General features: G+C 35.7%; 2 protein-coding genes and 1 non-coding gene across 4 annotated transcripts; 1 reads left to right on the top strand and 2 right to left on the bottom strand.

Annotated features, from left to right (window-relative positions):
* Positions 1-14,118: 14,118 nt before the first annotated feature.
* TRNAK-UUU (transfer RNA lysine (anticodon UUU)) lies at positions 14,119-14,191 on the bottom strand. The gene has a single exon. It is a non-coding gene; the product is annotated as a tRNA-Lys (tRNA).
* A 105-nt stretch (positions 14,192-14,296) lies between these two features.
* Positions 14,297-20,970, top strand: LOC140879704 (uncharacterized). Of its 2 annotated transcripts, none has more exons than XM_073283549.1 (16): positions 14,297-14,483; positions 15,055-15,099; positions 15,212-15,252; positions 15,345-15,426; positions 15,582-15,626; positions 15,927-15,983; positions 16,455-16,514; positions 16,611-16,738; positions 16,871-17,135; positions 17,262-17,328; positions 17,846-17,916; positions 18,060-18,149; positions 19,048-19,156; positions 19,628-19,719; positions 20,478-20,583; positions 20,682-20,969. In XM_073283549.1, exons 1-16 carry the CDS (start codon positions 14,352-14,354, stop codon positions 20,774-20,776), a joined length of 1,485 nt encoding a protein of 494 aa, XP_073139650.1. In that variant the 5' UTR covers positions 14,297-14,351; the 3' UTR covers positions 20,777-20,969. The 2 variants fall into 2 exon arrangements, with proteins under 2 accessions (XP_073139650.1, XP_073139651.1); XM_073283550.1 differs by having other exon boundaries at positions 14,431-14,483; positions 15,345-15,415; positions 20,682-20,970.
* A 221-nt stretch (positions 20,971-21,191) lies between these two features.
* On the bottom strand, positions 21,192-26,529 carry LOC140883933 (thioredoxin O2, mitochondrial-like). The gene is made up of 6 exons (XM_073290557.1): positions 26,253-26,529; positions 25,620-25,685; positions 25,414-25,464; positions 25,223-25,302; positions 24,827-24,871; positions 21,192-21,549 (listed from the first exon to the last, which is right to left on the bottom strand). The coding sequence occupies exons 1-6, from the start codon at positions 26,494-26,496 to the stop codon at positions 21,451-21,453; spliced, it is 585 nt and encodes a 194-aa protein (XP_073146658.1). The 5' UTR covers positions 26,497-26,529; the 3' UTR covers positions 21,192-21,450.
* Between the last annotated feature and the right edge of the window lie 775 nt (positions 26,530-27,304).

Consider the following 27,304-nt stretch of genomic DNA (forward strand, 5'->3'; position numbering starts at 1 on the left):
GTACAGAGCTGAGCGGCTCTATAGTCAGGTATAACAAGGTATATGCTCAACGTGTATATGCACATGACATATGAGTATATAAAATGGTAAAGCATACATCATGCCATATAATAATGCCAAATAAATGCAACATATAAACATGTATACTCGCTGGCAATCTCAGTCAATGTGTACGTACCTCTAGGCTAGTCCAAGTAAAATATGATCCTAGGTTCCAAGCCTATATTCAAAAGTTCACCGTATCACTACATAAATTCTATAAGCCTTAACTAAGCTAATAAGTACTCCCAAAACTTAAATAAATTCCCGGACCATACCTTCGTCCGTAGTTAGCCCTTTGAAGTCGCTAGTCCCGGATGACTATAACCACACCTTGGTTATTCCAGAACCTCTATTATAACCGATAGGGCCCTCAAGTGTATATCTCACACTATATAACTGAAGAAAGAAACTCGAGAATTCATATTTCAAAATGAAATAACGAGATCTATTTATAGGCAAAATTCTCGGCCAGGATCGGAACTTCTGATTTCGGGATCGGAGCTTTCGATCCAGCTCACTGCATGCATGTGTGACACGTCGGGATCGGAACTTCCGATCGGGCGATCGGAGCTTTCGATCTGCTCTACGTTCAACACTTGTCAAAACTCGCGGCTGAGTCATCGAGTATTGCTGGCAGCTGGAGATCGGAACTTCCGTTCCTGGATCGGAGCTTCCGATCTCGTGCTTTCGCTGAGCTTCCGAAGTGGCTGGGATCGGAGCTTTCGATCCGGCCCAAAGTCAAAAGCCCAAATTCTCTTCCGAAGTCCAATAATACTCCGAAATTGATTAATTACCAACCCTTAATCATGTTTAACATATTATTATCTTAAAATGGTCTCTGGGTTACTACATTCTCCTCACCTTTAGATATTTCGTCCGCGAAATAATATCTAAAGACAAACCAAGATAACAATATGAAACATCAAACCATGTTTTATTATAACAACTGTAATTACATCTTACATGGTAAATCAAAAGTACAAAAAAAACAACTCAGGATATTCCGCTTGCATACGACTCTCAGTTTCCCAAGTTGCTTCTTCAACGCCTCGGCGCTGCCACTGTACCATCACAAGTGGTATAGTCTTGTTCCGAAGAACTTTCTCCTTTCTGTCTAGGATACGGATTGGTCGTTCAACAAAAGACAGATCTGGCTCTAGCTGAATATCAGTAGACTGAATCACATGAGATTCATCAGCTATATACTGTCGAAGTAACGACACATGAAAAACATTATGTATACTGGAAAGATTTGGCGGTAAAGCCAAACGATATACAGCATCTCCGATTTTCTCCAGTATTTGGAAAGGCCCAATGAAACGAGGAGACAACTTGCCTTTCACGCCGAATCTCATCACCTTCCTGAAAGGTGATACTCGGAGAAACACATATTCACCAGGCTCAAACTGAAGTGGCCTGCGGCGAATATTAGCATAACTGGCTTGTCTATCTTGAGCAACTTTGATCCTATGCTTGATCAAATCTACCTTGTCTACAATCTGCTGCACCAATTCAGGACCCTCGAATTGTCGTTCCCCGACTTCATCCCAGAATAACGGAGTACGACACCATCGACCGTACAATGCCTCGAAAGGTGCCATATCAATATTACGATGATAACTGTTATTGTAGGCAAATTCGATCAAAGGTAACTGATCCTGCCAAGATAAGTCAAAATCCATGACAGAAGAACGTAGCATATCTTCCAGCATACGAATCGTCCGTTCTAACTGCCCGTCAGTCTCTGGATGATACGCAGTGCTCAAACTCAGAGTGGTACCCAACGCCTCCTGAAAACTACCCCAAAAACGTGAGGTAAATCGCGGGTCTCTATCACTGACTATGCTCATTGGAATCCCATGTAATCGCACTATCTCCTGGATATATAAGCGTGACATGCGATCATAAGAATACTCCCGGTTATAATGAATAAAGTGTGCTGATTTCATCAAACGGTCAACGACAATCTAGATAGCCTCACACTGACGTGACGTCATAGGCAAGTGGGTAACAAAGTCCATAGTCACATGCTCCCACTTCCATTCGGGAATCTCAAGATTTTGCAGTAATCCACCTGGTCGTCGATGTTCAGCCTTGACCTATTGACAAACCAAACATCTCAAAACAAATTGATACACACTTCTCTTCATCTCTTTCCACCAGAATCTAGTTCGCAAGTCCTTATACATTTTCATGCTTCCAGGATGAACTGATAATCGACTCCTGTGAGCTTGAGAAAGAATATCGTTCCTGAGCTCCGCAACATTAGGTACAACCACTCGATTAGATAGGCACAATAAACCATCTGCCTGAAAATGGAATCCAGATGTATTAACTCCATTGGCTAGACGTGCCAATCGCTGAGTCTTAACATCAGATATCTGAGCATCTCTGATCCGAGAATATAATGCTGGCTCAGATAGAATAGTATACAAACGAATCTCATTTCTCCCTTTCTTGTGCTTGAGCGTAAAACTCAATGAACAGCACTCTTGAATCATATGAGATACTTCACTAGTCTGAAGTGCAGAAAGTCTCACCTGCCGACTCAAGGCATCAGCAGTAAGATTAACAGAACCTGGATGATATTTGATTTCACAATCATAATCCTTCAAAAGATCCATCCAGCGTCTCTGTCGCATATTCAACTCCGCCTAAGTGAATAAATATTTCAGACTCTTGTGATCCGTGAATATCTCAAATTTCTCGCCAAAAAGATAATGCCTCCAAATCTTGAGCGCAAATACAATGGCGGCTAACTCGAGATCATGCACTGGATAATTACTCTCATACGTCTTCAACTGTCGAGAAGAATAGGCAATAACATGTCCATACTGTGTCAAAACACATCCTAACCCCTGACCAGAGGCATCAGTATAGACAACATAACCTCCTGATCCAGAAGGTAGAGCTAGCACAGGTGCAGTAGTAAGACGTCCACGCAGCTCGTGAAATGACTCCTCACAATCCGAGGACCATATTAAGGTAACATCTTTCCGAGTAAGCTGAGTCAAAGGCCTGGCCAACTGTGAAAAATTCTCGATGAACCGACGGTAATATCCAGCTAGACCCAAGAAACTACGAATCTCAGCAACCGTCGTCGGTCGAGACCAGTTCAACACTGCCTCTATCTTACTAGGATCAACAGATATTCCTTCACTAGAAATTACATGACCGAGAAACACTACCCGATCAAGCCAGAATTCACACTTGCTCAATTTCGCATACAGCTGCTTATCTCGTAACGTCTGTAAAACAATCCTTAGATGCTGTGCATGCTCATCCTTGTCATGAGAATAGACAAGAATATCATCAATGAAGACGATGACAAAACTATCCAGATACTCTCAAAATATCAGATTCATCAGATTCATAAAGACTGCCGGTGCATTCGTCAAACCAAATGACATCACCAGAAATTCATAATGCCCGTATCTGGTCCTGAAAGCAGTCGTAGATATATCTGAGTCTCGTACCCGCATCTGATGGTATCCAGATCTCAGATCTATCTTAGAATAAACAGAAGTACCCTGTAGTTGATCGAACAGATCATCAATTCGCGGCAAAGGATACTTATTCTTAATGGTGACATGATTCAACTGCCTGTAATCAATACACAATCGCATCGATCCATCCTTTTTCTTGACAAACAAAACAAGTGCTCCCCACGGAGAAACACTCGGACGAATATATCCCTTATCAAGCAGATCCTGCAACTGCTGTTTCAATTCCCTCATCTCTGACGGTGCCAGACGATAAGGTGCTCGGGATATAGGCGTAGTTCCTGGTACTAAATCAATACCAAATTCAACCTCTTGCACCGGAGGAAAACCAGGAATCTCATCAGGAAATACATCAGGAAACTCGCTGACAACCGGTAACTGATCAATACCCGTACTACTCATGGACATATCAACTGCATAAATGAGGTAGCCCTCCCCATCTGACTCCAAGACATGACATGCCTTCAGAGCCGAAACAAGTGGCATCGGAGGTCGTGCACCCTCACCATAAAAATACCAGCTATCACCCTCATCCGAATGAAACTGTACCAGACGCTGATAACAATACACAGTAGCGTGATACAAAGTCAGCATATCTATTTCCAAGATACAGTCAAAATCTGTCATCGCTAATATCATCAAATTAGCTATTAACACATTACCCTCAAACTCCAGAAGGCAACCCATCACTAGACGCTTAGTTACTATCTCTTGCTCCAACGAAGTAGATACAACTAAATCCATATCTAATGATACATAAGGTAATCTATGTTTCTTAACAAAGCGACTAGAAATAAAGGAATGCGATGCTCCAGTATCAATTAATACAAGTGCAGGAATACCACATAATAGAAAGGTACCTGCCAACATACAATCGCTTCCCTCAGTAGCCTGCTCCTGAGACAGAGCAAACACCTGCCCTTGAGTCTATGTACGATAACCAGAAGAACTTTGTGGTGCTGGCTGCTGACGTGGAACAATAGAAGCCTGAGATCCAACCTGTGATCCCGATCCACTAGCAGAACCCATGCGTTGAGGACAATCTCTCCGCATATGTCCCTGCTGACCGCAAATATAACAAGCACCAGTAGCTCTCCGGCATGAAGCTGCAGGATGCTTCCCTCCACAATGGCTACAAAATTCTTCCTTCTTCTTCTTCTTTTCGAAACGGAACATACCTTGTGAACCACGAGATCCAGATGAAGTAGTAGGAGTAGAAGAAGACGTAGGTACAGATTGCACAACAGATTGAGCTCGGGGCTCAAAAGATCCACTAGGCTGTGCTGGTATCATCAGCTGTGCACGCCTGTTGCTAGTCTCCACAAGACGTCAACGATTCACCAAAGTCTCAAAAGATACCGGGTCATCACAGACGACAACCTGAGAGTAGATATCTTGGTTCAAACCTTGTAGAAAGATATCATACTTCGATGCATCACTCTCATTAATATGAGGACTGAAAGGTAGCAGAACAAGAAATCGTTGCTGATATTGATCAATAGTCATTGATCCTTGCCTCAAAGTAAGCAACTCCATAGATCGTGCTTGGCGAACAGCCGGAGGAAAATACAATTTCTGAAACTCCCGACAGAAATCCCCCCAAGTCACCTGTCCTCTCTCAGTACGTGTCTGATCAGCTTTGGCATCCCACCAAAAACGTGCTCGATCCTCTAGAACGAATTCTAGAACTTCCAGCTTCTGATCCTCAGAACAATCGAAAGCACGAAAAGTAATCTCGAGTTTAGACATCCAACTCCTCGCTTGTTCAGGATTCTCACCTCCCACCAAAGGTTTCAGTCCTACTTGCATGAACTTATTAATAGAGTAGCGACGTCTACCCTCATGATAACGATGTTGATCATCATGATGGCGGTGATGACGATGATGATGACCACCTCCCTGGCCAACACTACCGTGACTCTCGTCAGCCATATCCTGAAAAGAATTGCACATTAAAATCCCAAATGCGCAAGAATTACTCAAGACTAGACTAAATCCCAAGTACTAATCCCAAAATCTAAGCATGCTCTGATACAAAAAATGTAGTGACCCTGCATGGAATCACCTACTAACTGGCAACTAATAGCATGCATTAAACTTAATACAGCAAAATACTTAACAGAGTAAAAACGTGCGGAAACATAATCCATAATTTACATATCATCTTAGTAAATAATCCAGGCTTAATACTGTAGTGATACAACCAAATCGAAAACTTAAACAGTAAACATTATACAGCTATATCGAATCCTGCTGTATAATAAAATCCTCAAGGCTCCTGCTCCCTAGTCCTGCCTTGAACTACCAGCTCCGTCCATCCTGCGACCTGCCCCATGGAATATGGTGTCCAAGATAACAACTAGGACGTGAGAGCTAACGCCCAGTACATAGACATGAGTAAACATATGTATATAATGCATGCAACATGATGACTGATAAAGGGTCATCTGAAAAATCATGCTCAGAACCGGCGCCACATGAGTGCTGCCACTGCACGGATCAACCTCTGGGTGCAACCACACTCGTCTAGTACACCAGAGTAGACAGACATAAATGCCCCCGCCGTCGCGGTACTCTCAGTGACAGACTATCGAGTACAGAGCTGAGCGGCTCTATAGTCAGGTATAACAAGGTATAGGCTCAACGTGTATATGCACATGACATATGAGTATAGAAAATGGTAAAGCATACATCATGCCATATAATAATGCCAAATAAATGCAACATATAAACATGTATACTCGCTGGCAATCTCAGTCAATGTGTATGTACCTCTAGGCTAGTTCAAGTAAAATAGGATCCTAGGTTCCAAGCCTATATTCAAAAGTTCACCGTATCACTACATAAATTCTATAAGCCTTAACTAAGCTAATAAGTACTCCCAAAACTTAAATAGATTTCCGGACCATACCTTCGTCCGTAGTTAGCCCTTTGAAGTCGCTAGTCCCGGATGACTATAACCACACCTTGGTTATTCCAGAACCTCTATTATAACCGATAGGGCCCTCAAGTGTATATCTCACACTATATAACTGAAGAAATAAACTCGGGAATTCGTATTTCAAAATGAAATTGAACGAGACCTATTTATAGGCAAAATTCCCGGCCAGGATCGGAACTTCCGATTTCGGGATCGGAGCTTCCGATCCAGCTCACTGCGTGCATGTGTGACACGTCGGGATCGGAACTTCCGATCGGGCGATCGGAGCTTCCGATCTGCTCTACGTTCAACACTTGTCAAAACTCGCGGCTGAGTCATCGAGCATTGCTGGCAGCTGGAGATCGGAACTTCCGTTCCTGGATCGGAGCTTCCGATCTCGTGCTTCCGCTGAGCTTCCGAAGTGGCTGGGATCGGAGCTTCCGATCCGGCCCAAAGTCAAAAGCCCAAATTCTCTTCCGAAGTCCAATAATACTCCGAAATTTATTAATTACCAACCCTTAATTATGTTTAACATATTATTATCTTAAAATGGTCTCTGGGTTACTACATTCATCATCAGGTGTTTCTTCTGGAACACCATTTTCTATTTTGTGATCATCACGTTTCTCTATTAATTTTCTTTTCCGATGATTTTTATCTTTGGAACCGACTGGCCTTCTACGCTTTTGGCGCTTTATGACATCATGAGTGTCTTCAATTTGTTTTTTTTGAATTTCAATTCGAGCAGGGACATTTACAACAGATATATATGATTTTGTTACCCCTTTTGTGTCTACAAATGCATCTGGCATTTGATTTGCAATTCTTTGTAAATGCACAATTTGCTGTACATCTTTTTCACATTGTTTGATCCTTGGATCCAAATGTAATAATGATGGTACATACCATGTGATTTCTTTTTCGATGTGTTTCTTTTCTTCCCCTAACATTGGGACGATATTTTCATCAAAATGACAATCAGCAAAACGTGCTGTAAACACATCGCTTGTCCGAGGCTCAAGATATCGAATGATCGATGGACTATCATAACCGATATAAATACCGATATTTCTTTGAGGACCCATTTTTTATCGTTGAGAAGGTGCAATAGGCACATACACCATACATCCAAAAATTCTCAGATTAGAAATATCTGGTTCTTTACCAAAGGCAAGCTGCAATGGAGAGTATTTATGATATGCACTTGGCCTGATGCGAATCAATGCAGCAGCATGTAATATTGCATGTCCCCATATAGAAATAGAGAGTTTTGTTCTCATAATCATTGGTCTAACAATCAGTTGTAGATGTTTAATCAATGATTCAGCTAATCCATTTTTTGTATGAACATAAGCTACACGATGTTCAACAGTGATTCCCATCGACATACAATAGTCGTTGAAAGTTTGGAAAGTAAATTATCCAGCATTATCAAGTCTTATTTTCTTGATTGTATAATCGAGAAATTGATTCCGCAATTTTATTATTTGAGCCATTAATATCGCAAATGCCACATTTCGAGTTGACAATAAGCATACATGTGACCATCTGCTAGAGATATCGATCAATACCATAAAGTATCGAAATGGTCCACATGGTGGATGAATTGGCCCACAAATATCACCCTGAATACGTTCAAGAAATATGGGTGATTCTGTTTGGATTTTAGCTGGTGATGGTCTCATAATAAGTTTTTCAAGAGAACATGCTTTACATTGAAACTTATTGTTCTGAAAGATATTTTGGTCTTTCAATGGATGACCATGTGTATTTTCAATAATTCTTCGCATCATTATTGAACCAGGATGTCTCAATCGATTATGCAAATTGGTTAATATTGAAGAACTATTAACCACCATATTTGATTCGATTGGACTTAAATGTGTATAATGCAATCCAGTAGGGAGCATTGATAATTTTTAAAACCACATATTTCTTTTCTGATTTATATGTTGTAAGACACATATATTTCTGATTTTCATCAGTTATCGTCTCAGTATCATACCCATGAGAATACATGTCATTAAAACTCAACAAATTTCTTTTTCGATTGTAGTGAATATAAAGCATCATTTATCAAAAATTTTGTAACATTAAGTAACAAAAATTGTGTTTTACCACAACCTTCAATCAAGTCAACAGGACCTGATATAGTATTTATCATTGTTTTTGTTGGTTTTAATTCCAAAAAATATTTTTCATCTCGAAGAATAGTGTGCGTTGTACCACTATCCGGTATGCAAACTTCCATGAGATTATTTCCGTGTTTGCTCATATCATTTTCCATATCAAACTTCACAAAAAAATGCAATAAATAAAAATTAATTACAATGCTAATGCAAAATATAATATTATAATACAAGGATGCATGAAAAATACAAATTGTTATATTCTAGTCCACCAATATTTTAATCAATGTCCTCAAACTCATTTAAAAAATCAGCAACATTGAAACTAGTTGAACCAATTAAATGGTCACTATTTTCAACAAAATTGGTCTATTTTCCTTTTTCGATTCTTTATAGAGCTTACAAAGGTGCTCAGGGGCTCGACAAGTACATGACCAATGTCCTGGAGTGCCACATCTATAACAAACACTCTCAGCTCTTTTTGAGTGATTTTCATTTTCACTCATATTTTCATGCTGCCTTTTTGGTGGGTGGTTTATGACGTTCTTTTGAGATGAGTTATTGAAATAACTATCTCTATTATTTTCATATCCACGGCCACGACCGCGATAATTTCTACGTCCACGACCACGCCCCCGTCCTCGACCTCGTCCACGACCAAAATCTTGTCTATGCCATTGATTTTGGTTTTCATTTTTAATTACAACATTTGCTTCAGGAAATGCCGTTGATCCAGTGGGTCGGGGTTGATGATTTCTTATTAACAATTCGTTGTTCTTTTCCGCCACAAGAAGACATGCGATGAGTTCATAATATCTCAAAAATCCACGCACTCTATACTGTTGCTGTAGAGTTATATTTGATGCGTGGAATGTGAAAAATATTTTTTCAAGCATTTCCATTTCATTTACTTTATGTCCATAGAATTTCAATTGCGAGACTAGCTATTCGATACATCGCAGAATTATAATCACTGACTTTTTTAAAGTCTTGGAATCTCAAAGTATTCCATTCATCACGGGCGGTCGGAAGTATAACTTACCTTATATGCTCAAATCTTTATTTCAACCCTTCCATAAAATCATTGGCTCTTTTTCTGTGAGATACTCACATTTCAATTCTTCATCAAGATGTCTACGTAAGAAAATCATAGACTTTGATTTTTCTTGTGATGATGATATATTATTTTCTTTGATAGTATCACTTAGACCCAATGACTCAAAATGCATCTCTACATCGAGAGTCCATGGCATATAATTTTTCCCGGTAATATCGAGCACAACGAATTCAAGCTTTGCCAAATTTGACATGGTGATACTAGAAAAATAACAATGCATTTTATTAGTTAATTTCTATTAATATGACAATACAAAATAATAGAAGAACGAAGATTACAAGTGCGTGTACAAATAGAGAAAAAAATGTGGTGGATAATCACCGATAAATAAAAGAGTCGTGAGTATGATAATCATAACAGTTATAAAAAATAGTCTTAAAAATGCCAAAAACTCCATCTTCTTCTTAAAAAAAACTGAGGAGAAAATATTTTGAGAAAAAGAATGAATTTGGTGTGATTAAAATGAGTTTGAGTAAACATATTTATAGGCAAAAAACTAGCTGTTTATGACCGTTTTGTGACCGTTGGGAACAAAGAAAATCGAGTATATGTTGAATAAAAATTTGTGATGATCATGTGATGCATATAATGATAATCATAATTAAATAATTATGTATATCATATCACATTATTATAATGAGGTGTCATAGAACTCATATTAAATAAGAATGTGAAATTATACAAATATAGTTACTATATATATACACAATAAAATTATATAAGCAGCAGTGTATAATCATATCACGTTATTATAATCTCGGTGTCATACACATCATCTTATATAATAACATGAAATTATACAAATATAATTACACAATAAAATTATATAAGCAGTAATGTATAATCATATCACGTTATTATAAGGTCGGTGTCATAGATCCTCTTATATAATAACATGAGATTATACAAATATAATTAGTATAAAGTCAGGTATTGTATATCACATCACAATATTATAATGAGGTGTCATAGACTTTTTTTATATAATATTGTGATATTATACATATATAATTAATATATTATAATATATACAATAATAATAATTCATAAACATAAAAAAATTGCATTAAATAAATGTTAGATGCAATAAGATAAATGTTAGTGTTAAACTATATATTTCATTTAGAACAACCGGCAGAGCCACACTATCGTCTAAACAAAATATATAATTTAATTATAATATATATAATAAGAATAAATAAACAGTAAATTAAATATTCTTACTATTGAATAAATATTTACCTTTTTCCTTGTATTTTGGAGCTTGGAAAAATTTGGAGAACTTTAGAGCTTCGTGCTGATAACGTGTTATAAAAAGTAAAAATTTATAGTAAAAGTAAAAACTCTAAAACTCAAAATATATATCAAATCAAACACTTATAAAATCTTCTCTCTAAACTTGTGTATTTTCTTCACAATTAATGTTGAGGTCTATTTATAGATCCTCAATTGAGAAATGTCCAAAAATAAATATGTCATATATTACATAATCAAAAATTAAAATATCATCACATCACCATTACAATAATTTTCAATCTAATTTTAATATATAATTTCCAATATATTTAGATTAAATAATTTTTTTATGAATACATATGTTCAAAAAAAATTATTTAATCAATATAATTTTTTTATTTTATTTTTTTAATAATTTTTCATCCCCATTATCGAATTCAAAAATTAAAATTAAAATTCAGATTTTTTAGAAAAAAATATCATACAGTACTTAATAAATAATAATTTTACAAAATATAATTAATTTTAAAAAAGCAAACCAAAAACAAAAAGAGGTTGCACATGGGGACGTGCAAATTGCAAGTCCCCATGTACATGCTGGCAGCGTCCGCTGCCAACATAAGCGGACGCTGCAAAACATTGCAGCGTGCGGATTGCTGTGGCATGCATTATTTTTGATATTCTTTTATTTTTTTAAATTACAAATAAAAAAAACCCGTGTAAGACTAGGATCTGAGCAGAGGTTTCGCTTGGAGAAATATATTTATAAATGTCTTTATAAAAATATTTTTGACAAAATTTTTATAAAATGCTTTAAATTTTTTTTAAAAATAATATATGTCTGGAAATTTTTTTTAATAAAAATTTCTATAGTTGAAAATGTGTTTGAAGTTTGAACAATTATTTTAAAAAACGATTTTATAGTTATAAATAATTAATAAGATATTTGGAAAATTATTTTATACTAATATCGATTCTCGTTTAACCTCGTTTTTTTTAAATAATAAAAGATCATTATTATTTTTTTAAAACTATATTTGAATAATATATTTTCAAAAAAAAACTTACAAAAATTTTATTCAAACGCATACTTTGAGTTTTTTCTATTTATAAAATACTAAAAATATTTTTGATGTTTTTATCCAGACAAAATATTATATTTTTATTATAAAATTTTGATGCTACTTCTATTCCATTTGGAACGGGATCCACTTCTGGGGACATACTATAACTATAAGGCTCCGCTTGGTTCAATGGATATGATAATGTATGGATAAATTAAGTTGATATTATTGAAAAAATTGGATAGGATTGAAATAGATAATGTTATGTTTGATTTGAATAATTAATATCGGGATTGAGACAATGATAAACTGAAAAATGACTTTTTTACCCTTATCATTATTAATAAAATTTAAATATTATATTAATTATTGAATTCTCATTAATTTTAATTCAAACCACAAAAAATAATTTAAAATATTAATAAAAATAGAAATAATAAATTTAATAATAATATAAATATGAATTTATTTCGATAACTAAAAAATTAATAAATAATTGGACTATTAATTTTAATGTTAAAGTTAATTTGCAACAATTAATGTTAAATAAATAATATATTAATACATAATAATTATTAAAATATGGTAAACAATAATTAAATTAGTTATATTATAAATTTTAATTATTTGTTATTAAGTTAATTATTACATTTTTACTATAAAATATAAAATATTAATTAAAATTTAAAAAAACCATTAAATTTAATGATAATATAAATATGGATTTATTGGGAAATAGTAATAAAAATCTGAATATCAATTTTAACGTTAAATAAAGATTGATAACAATATTATTATATTGTTAATAATTATTAAAATGTGATGAATAGTAATTAAAATATTAGAAAGTTTGACGGTGCCTAAATGAACAAATATTGGGGCAAGGGCACAAATGAGAAAAACCAAGTAATCCAAGACACTGTTAACTAGAGACTTATTAATACCACCTATTTTGGTTGGACAATAGTACCACATTTTTCAGCTGGTACAGTTACTTTGTAATGGGCCTTAAGTACTAGCATTTTTTTTAAAAATTTAACCAAATATTGGATTGGACCCTTATTCAAAGGTAGTCCAGGCTACCAAACGGGGCCTAATAGAGTTATTTGCATTCACATACTATATATATATATATATATATATATATATATATATATATATATTTAGATTTGACACTTGCCAGTTTTCTATTATCCTATTAAACTTATAGCATGCTAAAATATGTGTTAAACACGAAGTGCATAGGAGATTGATGCAAATTACCCTACAATAATATTCATGCTAGAACACAACCGATTAAAACAACATATTCATTTTTTTCAAACGATAAGGGAGCAATTAACAGCTATATTTCAATGTGCATTGGGTATATCAAAAGTTTACGCAGTAAGCTTCAAATCATGTTAGCTAAGTAAGCTATACTGAGCAAACCATGTGTGCGACAAAGCTCATTTGAGAAGATGTTGATATATAAAAAAACATAATACATATTATTGGTTCAACGATCACCTACTCTACAAATTCGAACATCTATAAATGAATTCAATTGGCAACATAGTATTGGATAGAACTACTCGAGTAAAATACCATTATTGGATAGAACTCCAATATTATTTTGAAATATCTACAACTATATAATTTTATAAGTGTGTGTTAAGTGTGTGATTATCATAATAATAAATATATTGGTCAGTTGGAACGAACAAAAGTGATATTACAAATTTTTATCCAAAAACGTTTATTTTTTAATTTAAAATGATTCATCTATATCTATACAAACGAAATGAGTCATTTACACTCACATCTATACACTTTATGCATTTGACACTCATCTCTCCTATTAAGTGTAAAATCACATCGTAAGTGAATGTCAAAAAACAAAAAAATATAAGTGAAATGAATGCAAATTCGCCTAAAAAATTTATTCCCCATAAAAAACGAAATCTACTTTATAATATGGACAAAAGAAAGCTATAGAAACAAAAGGGAAGAAGAGCTATAACGTATCACAATTTGCACCACCCACACAGTATCTACATTCTATTGGCTTGAAATTTATTTTTTTTTTTTTTAAAAAAAATTTATTTATTTTTTTTAAAATATAAAACGCCGTCTGTGGGAATCGAACCCACGACCACGTGGTTAAAAGCCACGCGCTCTACCAGCTGAGCTAAGACGGCAACTGATATCTTTTTGCAGTTATTAAATTACTAAAACTATTATATGATCCCAAAATGCCAAAGCTTCGCGCCCCCAAAAGCCAAACAAGAACTCCTGAAGGAATTCAAGAAACAATTGTGAAGCTGTATCTGAAAACCCTAGAATCACTATACTATACTGATGGAGACCAAGACATCACAGAGCGAGCCACAGGTAGTGGATGTGCGGTCCGTGGTGGAGGCGGTCTCCGCTGAAGATTCCGACGCCCCTCTCTACGAGGTCGAGAGCCTATGCATGCGCTGCGGAGATAATGTACGCCGCCGTTTATTCTAATTCTGCATTCGTGCTTTCCAGTTCTTAGTCTGCTCTGCTCTGAATGGTCTACAGTGGGGTTTTCTCCCAAGTCCCAACAATTTCATTCCAGGGTCTACATTTTGTCTGGTTTTTTATTTCCACGTTTTGTTTTCCAATAATGTCGGTTTTATGTGCTTGCTGTAGTGGAGTTTGCTTATGATCAAATTTATTTACAGTTCATTCAAATAACATACCTCGCAGCATTCGGTGATCTGTAACCACGAAATATATATGTATTATGGTAGCTCGGGGAGTCGTACTAGACTTCAGAAGTCTATGCTTTGGCACTAGTCTTAAGACAATTTTATATTTGCATTTGGATGTAATGTGTTTGGTTTTACTTGGATGACACTTGTTTGTGAGTTCGATATTAACATTTCAGATGTAAAGAAGAAGTTGTATACTTTTCTGCAGAAGTTGATGGTCTATCTTACACGATACTGATGAAATTCCAGATTTTATGTTTGGAAAATGTGATTTTTAACTTTATCATGAGCAATGCCATTTCTAATTTATTTCTTGTTAACAGGGGACTACAAGGTTTTTGTTAACTCTTATTCCACATTTTAGAAAGGTAACCTCCTTGTTTCTTTCTCTCAATTCTGATCGAATTAAAGTTTTGTTCAAGATAAAAAAGATTAGAATGTCAAATGAACTGAAACTTGATTTGTATATCTTTTCTACAGATACTACTGTCAGCTTTTGAATGCACCCATTGTGGGGAGAGGTATTTTTTACCTTTACTCTCTCCAAGTACACAAAACCTGTCATTTTAAGGTTTTATTTTATTTTTTATATCTTTTGTGCTTCTTTGTGAAGGAATAATGAAGTGCAATTTGCCGGTGAAATCCAACCTAAAGGTTGTCAATATCGTTTGGAAGTTCCATCAGGTGATAAAAAGGTTGTCCTCCATGGAGTTTGATTCTCTTGGTTAGTTAGACTGTTCAAATTATTACAAGATGCCACATACAGTGTAACCGTGGATTATTTTTGGTGGGTTCAGTATTTTTCCCTGCTGATTTAAATTTTATCTTACCGGTTGGCTTCTTATTGCAGATGTTTAACCGTCAGGTTGTGAAATCGGAAATGGCCACAATCAAGGTTATTTTCTTAACTACTTAGCATTTGAGTTGCAACGTGCATGCATGTTGACAAAGGCGACTTTTACCAATTTCTTGTGCATGTGTAGAACTAGGATGTTGTTGACCAGGAATGCTGTTTCCCTCTCCCAAATGGTGTTGATCTTTTATCAATGGCGACTTTTACCAATTTCTTGTGCATGTGTAGAACTAGGATGTTGTTGACCAGGAATGCTGTTTCCCTCTCCCAAATGGTGTTGATCTTTTATCAATAATTTTCGCTACTGCGAAACATTTTAATTGTTTTATGTTGTTTGTGCAGATCCCTGAACTGGACTTTGAGATTCCTACTGAGGCTCAGCGTGGGTCTTTGTCAACAGTATTTCCTGATATCTTCTCAATTCAATTGTTGTTTCTTTTGATTGGATAATTAGTCAAATTGATCGTGAGAATGAATTGGCTCACAACTTGTATTTTGGTTCCATTTAAAATCAAGAGAAATTGCCTTGTGTTTTCTGTTATGCGTTCATTTTTGTCTATTTCAAAGAGAGAGTAAATAGTTTAGTCTCATATGCTTACTACGTTTTTCTCCTTTGTCATTGAAATTTACATATAGTGCTTTAGCCCAATTTTGATTTTAGTGCAAAATATATGCTTGAGATGTAACTTTTTATATGAACAGCCTTATTTTACTTTAGATAGTTGAATACTGCTCAAGGTCACAGCATATGCAGTTCCGTGCAAACTTATAGGTTTATTCATGTTGAACTAGTGGTTTATAGGTTTCTCATCAACCCTTATGCACCCTTTTATCCTTCATGGTTTTATCATCCATTTGGTATGTTTACAGGTTGAAGGAATACTGGTCCGGGCTGCAGATGAGTTGGAAGCCCTTCAGGATGAGAGAAAGGTAACTGTTCTCTAAATTCGGATACTTGCTTCCTAAAAACCCATCATCCTATTGTTGTCATAATTGCTTTTTATTATGGGGGGTGGGGACATTCAGAAAGTGGATCCACAAACTGCGGAAGCAATAGATGAATTCTTGATAAAGCTGAGAGCTTGTGCCACTGGAGATTCACATTTTACTTTCATTCTTGATGATCCTGCTGGAAACAGCTTCATTGAGAACCCGTAAGTGTCTAATTATTTGATGCAAAAACATCACCGCGAGCTGAAATTAGAACAGGAAAAACCCAGTAATTATCTACTTGCTTGCATGCATGAGATAAGTAACGTGGAGAATAACTAATAAATTTTGATTAGGTATGCTCCTTCACCTGATCCATTGTTGATAATAAAGTCCTACGAGAGAACACCTGAGCAACACGCCTTGTTGGGATATCTTGTGGACCCATCGCAAGTAGGAGAACCCTCTGCTGAACCAACTACAGATGGGACCATTAGTATTCCACAAATCCAAAGTGAACCACATGGTTTGGTTGGAGCGAAAGCTGGTCGTAAAGCAATAGCTCAGGGTAATAGTGTGGAAAATGTTGATGCTTTGTTTCGATATTCGTCACCTGAAGAGGTAATATAACTCGTCCCTTTTTCCCCCCTTTTTTCATGTATTTTACCTATGCATGAACTTGGACAAGATTTCATAATTTCTTTATTATGACATTGGATCATAACCACTACTTTACTTTGTGGACAGGTCATGACTTTTCCATCAACCTGTGGTGCTTGTGCTACCACATCTGAGTGTCGAATGTTTGTAACAAGTATCTTTTTTTTAAAAGTTTTCTCCTTGATGATGAGATGTACCAGGAAAGCTCTCTATTTTTGTGTAAGGATGTGCTGTGTTGCTCGTTATTGCTCAATTTCTGACGCATGAGTTACACTTCGTGAGTTGTGAGGACATTTTCTCTGGGTGATTTTGCTTCTGGATTTATCTCGGGTCGTGCATGGTTGATAGCAAAGCTGATTTATCTCATGTCGAGTTATTGTATCAGTTGCTGCTGACATTATAGTGGTGCCCTTATTTCTATATTTTAAATGTGCGCTGGAATCCGTTCTGTCATAGAATTATAGTTGATGTGTTATGCTAATGCTTAACCGGCTAGACCACCTATTAAGTACCTGACCTTTTTCTTCATTTCGTGTAAATTTTTCTGGCAATACATTGTGCGAGAGGTATTTGTTCCAACAGGTATACAATACTCAGCCTAAGATTGTTTAGCAGTTGATTTTGACGCATTGATGATCTGTCATCGAATTGGCAACCTTAACTATTGACAGATATTCCTTATTTTAGAGAAGTTATTGTCATGGCTTCCTCTTGCGATGTTTGTGGTTACCGTAATTCTGAGGTAAGCATTTGTGATTTGTCAACTCTAGCTCTATTTTATATACCAATGTCAGTTCTCTTTATTTTATTCTCTAATTTATGCTCGTTTCATGTGCTCTCTTTATTTATCCTGTCTAATCTATGCTCATTTCATGTGCTTTGCAGGTGAAGGCCGGTGGACCTATTTCTGATAAAGGTAAAAAGATTACAGTTCATGTGAAGAATGTAAGGGACCTTAGCAGGGATGTCATTAAGGTAGACAATTTTTGTAAGTAGCTGGGTTTTCTTACAAATGTGCGGTTTATTTCAGTAATATGTTCACTAACATGTGGAAATGTAAGCTTAAGCTTGGTGACTTTTGAATCAACTGTTAATGCAATTTACTTGGATAATCAAAGTCTATAATTGTTAAATGCATCCGATCTGTCATTGTGCTGAGTGGCCTCCAGGGTTCTGGATGTCACTTACCCTACATGATGTGACTTTGAAATTTGTTGATTCAAGAGTTGGTGTCCTTCATTGAAGTTTTATCGTATATATATCTATACAACGAGAGCATGCAAGAATAATGGTTATTCAACTTCTGGAAAATATTTGTTCATCTCAGATTTCCACCTTTTTTTGATGGATTGGTTCACTTTTGACATTTGAGAGAAAGACAATACATGGCATTGTTATTTGTTTAAAGTTTTTAGACCTTTTAGTATGGACCTTAGACCTTATAATTATATTTTCGGCTCTTTTATAGATCTGCCCTGTGAAAATTGAATTTCAATAGCATTTGTCTGGTGCAAATCCATCAATGTCCCACCATATTTTTCAAACTATAAAATTGTTAACATCGCTGAAAGATAACACACGTTAAACTATTAAAAGTATTAAATGCAAATTTAGTTGCAGAAACAGTTGGCATTGCATCTTTTATTTTACTACTAGAAGTAAATCATTTTATGTTACTTTCAATTGCCCATTCCCACAATTTAATTGTTTTTTTTTTTTTCTGGTTTTGCTGCGCCGCGGAAGGCTTTCTTTTTCTCCATTTTGGATCGGACAAAATGCTGCAAATACTCTAATTCCTGATCATTAAGTCCTCTGTCTGTCTTTCATGTTTTTTTTTCAATAATTCTGATTAAAGATCCTATCGCTATGGTAGTCGGACACGGCTGGTGTGATCGTTCCAGAGATTGAGTTGGAATTGACCAGTGGCACTTTAGGTGGACTTGTCACAACTGTTGAAGGTTTGATATCAAAGATTGGTGAGAGTAAGTATCTTTTTTATCCTTTTTCTCCCCCCCCCCCTCCCTCCTTGCTGTGCTTCTCTTTTCAATTGAATATTTTCTGTGTTATTTTGGGGTAGAGCAAGGGAGGTTTAGAAATATAAATCAAGTTAAGCACCATACTATGGTGCCTTCAATCCATTAATTGGAGACATGGAAAACATGCCTCGTAAGTTGGAACAGAGCAAGGTGGGCTTTTTGGTTTGGAGCATGCACATTATTGGCTTCCTAATCCTACTTTGTGAGCTTTTCCTACAAAGAAAGTGAGCTTTGTGTTGTTAGGTTTGTACATGCTTCATCCCATAATTGCCCATCTCTGATGCGAGTGCCGTTATGTTTTATCTAGTTTTGTGATAACCTCATATCTGCCATTTGATCAATGACTTTAAAGAGGCTCACATTTTAACCATCACGTCTCCAAATTTCAAAACTAATAATTCAAATTTCAACTTGCAGGTCTTGAGAGAGTACATGGTTTCACGTTTGGTGATAGTGTAGATTATACCAGAAAGGCCAAGTGGCAGGAATTTAGCGCAAAACTTGAAAAGGTGCTCGCTCTAGTATTGACAGTGTCTACTCTACCTACCACCCCTGAATTTGAGGCCTTTTCTCCCCCCTGTTTTGCACTTTCATACCCTCTTGATACATGAATTAACCCATTGTTCATTGTACTCTTGTTCTCCGCAATATCTATGCTCCATTCTCTCATTGTTTTTTTATATTTTTTACTAATCTCGTTCTGTTTTGGTGTTTTGTTTGTCGGGTTTGAATTTGCGTTCCTCTTTGAATTGGGATGGCATGGAAAGTTTTGTACTATGGTTCCTTATTTTTTTAATGGTTTTTGTTCAAGTAGAACACAATGATTGTGCTGTGAGCTTACTCTACGAGGTATGCTGTATATTGACTGTATATAGATGTAAGACCTCCACAGATGGGCGATTTACTTCCTCAAACATGAATTAGACTAGCTTTCACAAGCTCTTGAGGAAACTGTACGGAAGCTTGATTAATTTCTGATTATAACCATCTTGGGGAAAGCCATGGTAACACATAGGTTTAGATACAGAAAGACAGTTGACGTGACATATTAAGAGCTTCGAAGGATTGACAAATAAAAACCAATTTTATGCAAACTGGGATGGGCTTTGCGGCAAATGGTATACATAGTCGAAGTTACATGTGCATGTACCTGATTAGAAGCTGTTAAAAAACCATTCTAATTCTTAGTTATCCAAGTATATTGTTCTTACTGCACTGTTCGAATCTTTGTACGTAGTAATGTCAACTTGTCGTACATTTTCTGCAGTTGAAAAGCTTGGAAGAACCTTGGACTTTGATTATTGATGATGCTTTGGCAAACTCATTTGTTGCCCCTGCAACCGAGGAATTAAAAGACGATTATCAGCTGACATGTAAGTCTGTCCCCTCGATGTTATTTTGAACTTCAACCAATCTTTTTGCAGAAAAAGATTGTAGTATTTACTTTGTGTTGATGAATGTGTGAGGCCAGTGGAGGAATACGAGAGGAGTTTGGAGCAAAATGAGGAACTGGGGCTAAATGATATGGATACGTCTTCAGCTGATGCTTATGTTGAAGCCAAGTGATGCTCAAGTGTTGTATGCTATTTTTGTATTTGTTTGTTTTAATTTTATATTGTCGTCGCGTTACTGAACAATAGAAGAAAGGGATTTGTTATTTATTTTAAATTTAAAGAAAATTGGTGTCACTACGACACAATTTTGTCTGCAATTTTGGTGTTATTTACGACAGCTTCCAGTTGAAAATACACGTGTAACCCGCTTCTAAATCAACGTATTTTACCAAGGGGTGGGATCGAATAAAATTCGTCATAGTTCTTTCGACGAATTCGTGATTTTTGGAATTTATTTATTGATGATCCACCATGGTTACAAATTTTTCGTCTTGTTGGGCTTCTGACAGTGGCGAGAAATATTGCCATCGCTAAACTAACTAATACACAAGATATAATAAATCTAACAGGAATTAATAATCTGGACTACAAGGTGAACGGATGATTGATAGCAACGACTGATAGCATTTCAGAGCAGTAACAATGAAGCTGCATCGATTTCTTGACACCAAAATTTCTCATGTTTCCTTCTTAACCGGGAAAAAAAAAACTAATGTTGCAGGATTTATATAAGAAAAATTTGCTCATGGTGCGGATGATTGATAGCATTTTAAATCTGTCCCGATTCTTGGGCAAGGCAAAAACATAAGCATACAACTTGAAATAGGCAAAAACATGATTGTTACTTCATTTGTAGAGTGCTTCCATCGTATCCTTCAACCGTTGCACGTCTGCTCCGATGACTACGGAGGCTTTCTTACCATTTTGAAAAAAGTGCAGCGTAGGCTGCATCAAGCAACCATACCTCAGCATCAAATCAATATATACAACCATGTCCATCCAAACTAATCATAGTTCATGCATAATTTAACTTCCGCTCCTGGCAAGTTGCGTCCTTTTTGGTCCTACGTTATTTTTTAAAACATGCATTCGATCTACAAGGTAGTCATGCTTGGTGCTCTACCATTTTTCACATTGACACCAAAAGGAATTGTAACACCCGGTATTTTTAATTACATAAATCCGCCTGCATAATTAGGATATTTAATTAATTAAATTTATGATTTATGGGTTAAATAATTATGTGAATTATTTATGCATGATTTAATTTATTTCTAAGCATTTAACCCATAATTAGTGATTTTTATGATTTTTAGTATTTTTATTATTTAATCGCGTAGACGGGACCGTGGACGGACGAGATGACAACTTTCTAGCCAAATTATTTTATGAGCCTTTTTGGAGCCTTAAAATATTATTTTGAGTTTTATTATCTCAAAATTTTAAGTATTTAATTTTATTTAATTTTAGGGGTCATTTTTATCCAAAAATTAGTCAAAATATTGACTTTTTAGTATTTTTAAAATTCCCCTAAATTATTATTTCGAGATTTATTTTATGTTATCAGATTTCTAAAGTTTAATTAAGAGTTTAAGTTGTATATTAATTATTTAAAACCTTTTTATTTAATTATTTAACCTATATTCTATTTAACACAAAAATAAATCAACCCTAATCTACCAAACCCTTCTAGCCGATTGTTTTCTCCCCCATCAGCCGTCACTTTCATCCCACCTTCTTCTTCATCGATCTTCAACCCTAGGAACTCCATAGAAGGTCGGTTTCAAGGTTCCAAGCAACCCAAGGTCGCCCCGTCGTCCTGAAGTCCTTCCTACGCGTGTTAAATCCATATTTACGGTGAAAGGCATGATTCTTCATTCTCTTTTCTTCTCCATATTAGTATATGCATGTGTGGTCGTGTATACATCAGATTTTCCAAGAATATTTTTCAGAAAGTTTCAATTTTTAATGTTGCACCTTGTTCTTGCATTGTTTTGGGTTTCACACTCACGTTTTCTTGCATGGATGGATCATGGCTGCTGCTCCTTAGTTGGATACATGTATCAAGGTCCCTTGGGTCGAGTCAGGTCGGGGCTTGAGGCTAAGGAAGAAAGGAAACGAAGCCTTTCCTTTCTGAAGCTTCTGTCGCGCAGGTTTAGGGTTCTGGGGAAAAAGGCTGAGATCTTTTTCCTCAGGCCACTATTTTGGGTAAGGTCGGTTGGGTTAGAACCCCCTTTGAGTTTTCTAAGTTTTTGCAGAAGGTTTCATGGGCTTTCGTGGTCGGAGCTTCGAGGACGAATGGTTTTCCCGCAGCTGCTCGGGTCTGCGCGACAGTGCAGAAGGGCCGGGTTGCAGAGCTTCGTTCTCACTCCATAGTCGACGTTCTCACTCCATAGTCGACGGTTTGGGCTGGTTCTTGGCTTGTTGGAAAGGTCTGGATGTGAGCTAAGTCCTAGGGGTGGCCCTCCGGCCGGTGGGTGGTCGGAGCAAGGCGGCCGCCGGGATTTTCGGTGGCTGCTCACTGTGGCCGAACAGTTTTGGGAAGGGGGGATCGGGCTAGGGTTTTGGCATGTTCCGGGTCGGGTCAGGGGCTCGGGTCGGGTCAGTAAGTTAGTGGGTCGGGTTAAGTGGGTCCGGGTCCGGGTTTGGTGGGCCGGGCTCGAGTCTTTTTATTTTTAAAATATTTTATGAATTAATGGGTTATTGAGTCAACTAAATTAAAATAAAATTATTTGGACTCCCAAATAATTTTATTTGAACTTTTAAAATTTTAATTAAGTTAGTCCATTAATTTTATGGGCTTTTGGGCCCATAAAAGTTAATGGGCCAGTCTTTGGGTTTTTGGGCCCAATGGGCCAGTTTAAGTGTTATTGGGCTTAGTGTAATTTTAATGGGCTTAATTAATTTAATTGGGCTTAGATTAATTAATTGGGCTTAAAGTTTAAGTTACTGGGCTTAAGTATGTTAATGGACCAGATTTAAGTTAATGGACTTGAGTGTAGGGCCAGCAGTCCAGAACCATCCATGAGAAAATTGCATGTGTCCTGATTATATATTTAATTATTTTTATGCATTTAAGTTATTTTAATATTTATATGTTAGTAAGAAAATTAAATTAAATATATATGAAGCACACACAATTTATTTAAGTACATGCATTCATGAAATCAATTTTTATGCTATGATTTAATTTCTATGGTTGAGCAAATAAAATATTTTAGGTGGAAATTGAAGTAGTGTGGCCATTTATGTATGGGCAGTTTCTGCCATTTATGTATGGGCAGTTTTCTGCCATTTATGTATGGGTGGTTCGCCACCAGCCTCGTACGATGGTTTCTTAGACTGATCAGTCGCACTATGGGTCACACTTACGGATAGGACCATTCGATGTTAAGAAAATAAATGCTCAACAACTCAAGTATGTATGTTATGTATTATGTATTTATGTTTATTTAAGTAAGTTATGTTATGTAATTTTTAAGCATGCTCATTCATGTATATGTATGTATTAGTATTAAATTGTTTTAAATTATTTTGAACCCTTGTTAGTATGCATGTTGGGCCTCTAGGCTCACTACACTGATATGGTGCAGGTGAGTACGTAGAGGAGCAGGTTACTCCTACCGGTGGTGAGGACGTATGAGCAGCGCTGCAGTAGCCCCGTGACCGTGACAGCTTCTGAGTCACCGTGTATGATGTCATGTGAAACATTTTATTATATTTTTAGTGGTTGAGGTTTATGGGAATATTTTATTAAATGTCTTAGTGCATGCACATATTTTAATTATTTTATTTATGCAGTATATTTTTAATTCTAGGGTTGACTCAGATGTTTAATTATTTTAAAGAATGCATTTTTTCTTAAGTATTTAATTGTTTATTTATTTAGTCATGTATTTATTTTAAATATTTTATCCTGTGCATATATGTATGGGCATATATGTACATATTTTATTTAGTAGTATATAAAAAAAAAAAAAAAAAAAATTTTCCGCATATTTATTTATTATAGAGTTAGGGTCGTTTCAGATGACTTGGATCGAAAATTCGATATCATAGCACCAACATTTATGCTTGAAACTCAGTGAACAAATTTCATTTTTTAAACAAATCTTCACCAGGCATTATTCCGGTGTCTTTAAAGTTTAAGAGCACCCGGGCAATGGACAAAAAGACACAGGAACTGTGAAAAAGGATAAAGGCAAAAGAGAAGAGGCTTTACCACAGAATGTATATTTAGCTTGCTCAACTCATTTCCTAGCTCTTCCTGCATGCACCAAAATTCAATTACCATGGATATCATATCAACAATAATCGAAGGCATCTTTAGAAAATGCCTAAGCCCTGTCTCTGTTGAAGGATCACGACATAGGCTTGACAATGTAGTTTAATCTTCAAACCATTAAGCCAATTTCTTTTTTGCTAAACAAAAATAATTTAATATATATTTGTAGCCTATGCTGAGAAAATTCAATATTTTGCTAATATATTCTGTACAGTGATCAACTCTAGAACCTAAACGCTGATCAATAAAATGCATTACAAATTACTTCAATTTCAACACAACCATTAGACATGTTGGCTCAGGGAAAGAGAACAATTTCTGAGTGAAGATTACCTTATCAATATCAATTTTATAAGTGGTGACATGGGGATATTTCTCGCTTAACTGCCCAATTATCGGAGACAATAACCTACCTGCAAAGAATAATTCACAATAAAAACAGAAGTACACAAGTAACTAGCAAAAAACCTCACACACAACAATGAGTTGACCAGATGGCCGATATAATTGTCAACAAAACTTACAAGGACCACACCAAACCGCAGTGAAGTAGAATATTGCTGGCAAGGATTCATCTGCACGAGATTCAAGATTAAAATCAGTACAAAATTTATGTAAATTAAAAGACAACAAAGTAAATACATAAGATATTGGCATCAAATTATGTAAAATAGAAGACACCAAGGTAAAAACTAAAGACATGAAAAACATAAGAAATTGGCATCCATACCTTGTACCTTGCGGAGAGAATCAGTAAACTGCTCCTTAGACTCGATCGACACAATATTTGACGGATCTGTAATTTGGTCCCAATGAGCAATAGAAAGAAAAAAAAAATAAAGATATGACAAAGTAGTGAAACTGAAACTCAGGCGAAGAATGAGATTTAAATAGCAACTACTATAGTCCACAACTCAAATCAAATGGCTTCTCAAAACATCAATCACTGGGGATGTTATAAAACATGACAACTAAGAACAAGTAGTCGTGCTGTTTTTCTTAAATTTCTTCATTCCAATTTTCTAGAGAAAAGTTCGAGAATCAAAATATGCTTCAACATCAGGAGACAAACTATGAGATCAAGTTCGATATTGTCAAAAAAACCAAGTACATATTCACATGATTTTCTGAACACTTAACTTTTTTTCTCTTCCACACCCCCCCCCCCCCGCCCCCCGATTTTCTGTTCAGTGCTTATCCAATCTGTCCTGCTCCCCTAAATATAATCCTAACTCCTTTTTCCGAACTCAAAATCCAAACTTTGAAAATTAAGAAAAAAAAACCTAAAAACAACTACAATCTAGATAGCAAGTAATAGTGCTACACAAGTTGCTATAATAGTTGTAAGTAGAGAAACAGAAACCTGACGAGGATGAAGAGGAGAAGCTCCGGAAATGATTTTGTATAGCTGATTGATAATTCAACGCTCCGCCTGGGGCAATTGAGGAAATGAACCGTGGACTGGATTTATCTTCGGCGAATAATAGTGCGGAATAAGCGGCGGCGGAATAAAGTACGAGATTCTCGCTGATGGAAGACGATTTTGCGGCGGTGCGTGGCGCCGTGCCGGCCACCAGACGCCGTATTACGAAGCTCAGTCCTTTCATTTCCGCTGCTTAAACTTTCCGTTGGGCTTTGGATAAATATATATATTGTGAATTTTGTTTTTTTTAAAATAATTTAATTTAATTAAGAGTCCTTAGGCTGAAGAAGAGGATTAACCATTGTTTGGTTATAAATATTGTTCTAATAAAGTTATTAAACAACATTTTTAAAAACAAAAAATTTTAGCTTTTGGGCTTTGACTTCTACTTCTACTTGAAAATAACAACAAAAATAATTTTCAGTATTTATCAAAATATCAAAATCATTTCAAATTTTATTTAAAAACCACTTTAAAAAATCTGAACTTATTTAAGTTAGTGTTTGAGACTTGGGAGAGCTTCTAAGAAGCACTTCTCATCTTTTTGTTAACAAAAATTCACAAAATTTCAAATTCTTGTGAAAAAAAAGCTGAGAAATGCTTTTCAAAAGCTATCCCAAATACTAACTAAATACTTTTGAAATTTTTTTGTTCTACCTCTAATCGACTATTCGACGAATTAAGTCACCCGCTCATATGGGGCCTGGGGGGCATGAAAATATTTATTTTGGACTCGTTAGCTATGGTTTGATGAGTTTGAAAATGGCATCAATTTCCCAATACAATTTACCAATTTTATTTTATAAACACTAGCGTCCGTTGCACACGTATTGCGTGTGTAAGACGTATTTATTTCAAGTAAAAATTTCATGTAATTCTCCCATAATTGAAATTATAAAAACTGTTTTTTTGATAGTCTAATTTTAAATTTTAAATCTAAAAAAAGATAACATTATGAGGGGCAAATGTGGTAAAAAAATTTGGTATCTCAC

This window comes from Henckelia pumila, chromosome 2 (assembly GCF_033568475.1).
Source record: "Henckelia pumila isolate YLH828 chromosome 2, ASM3356847v2, whole genome shotgun sequence".
Taxonomy (NCBI): Eukaryota; Viridiplantae; Streptophyta; class Magnoliopsida; order Lamiales; family Gesneriaceae; genus Henckelia; species Henckelia pumila.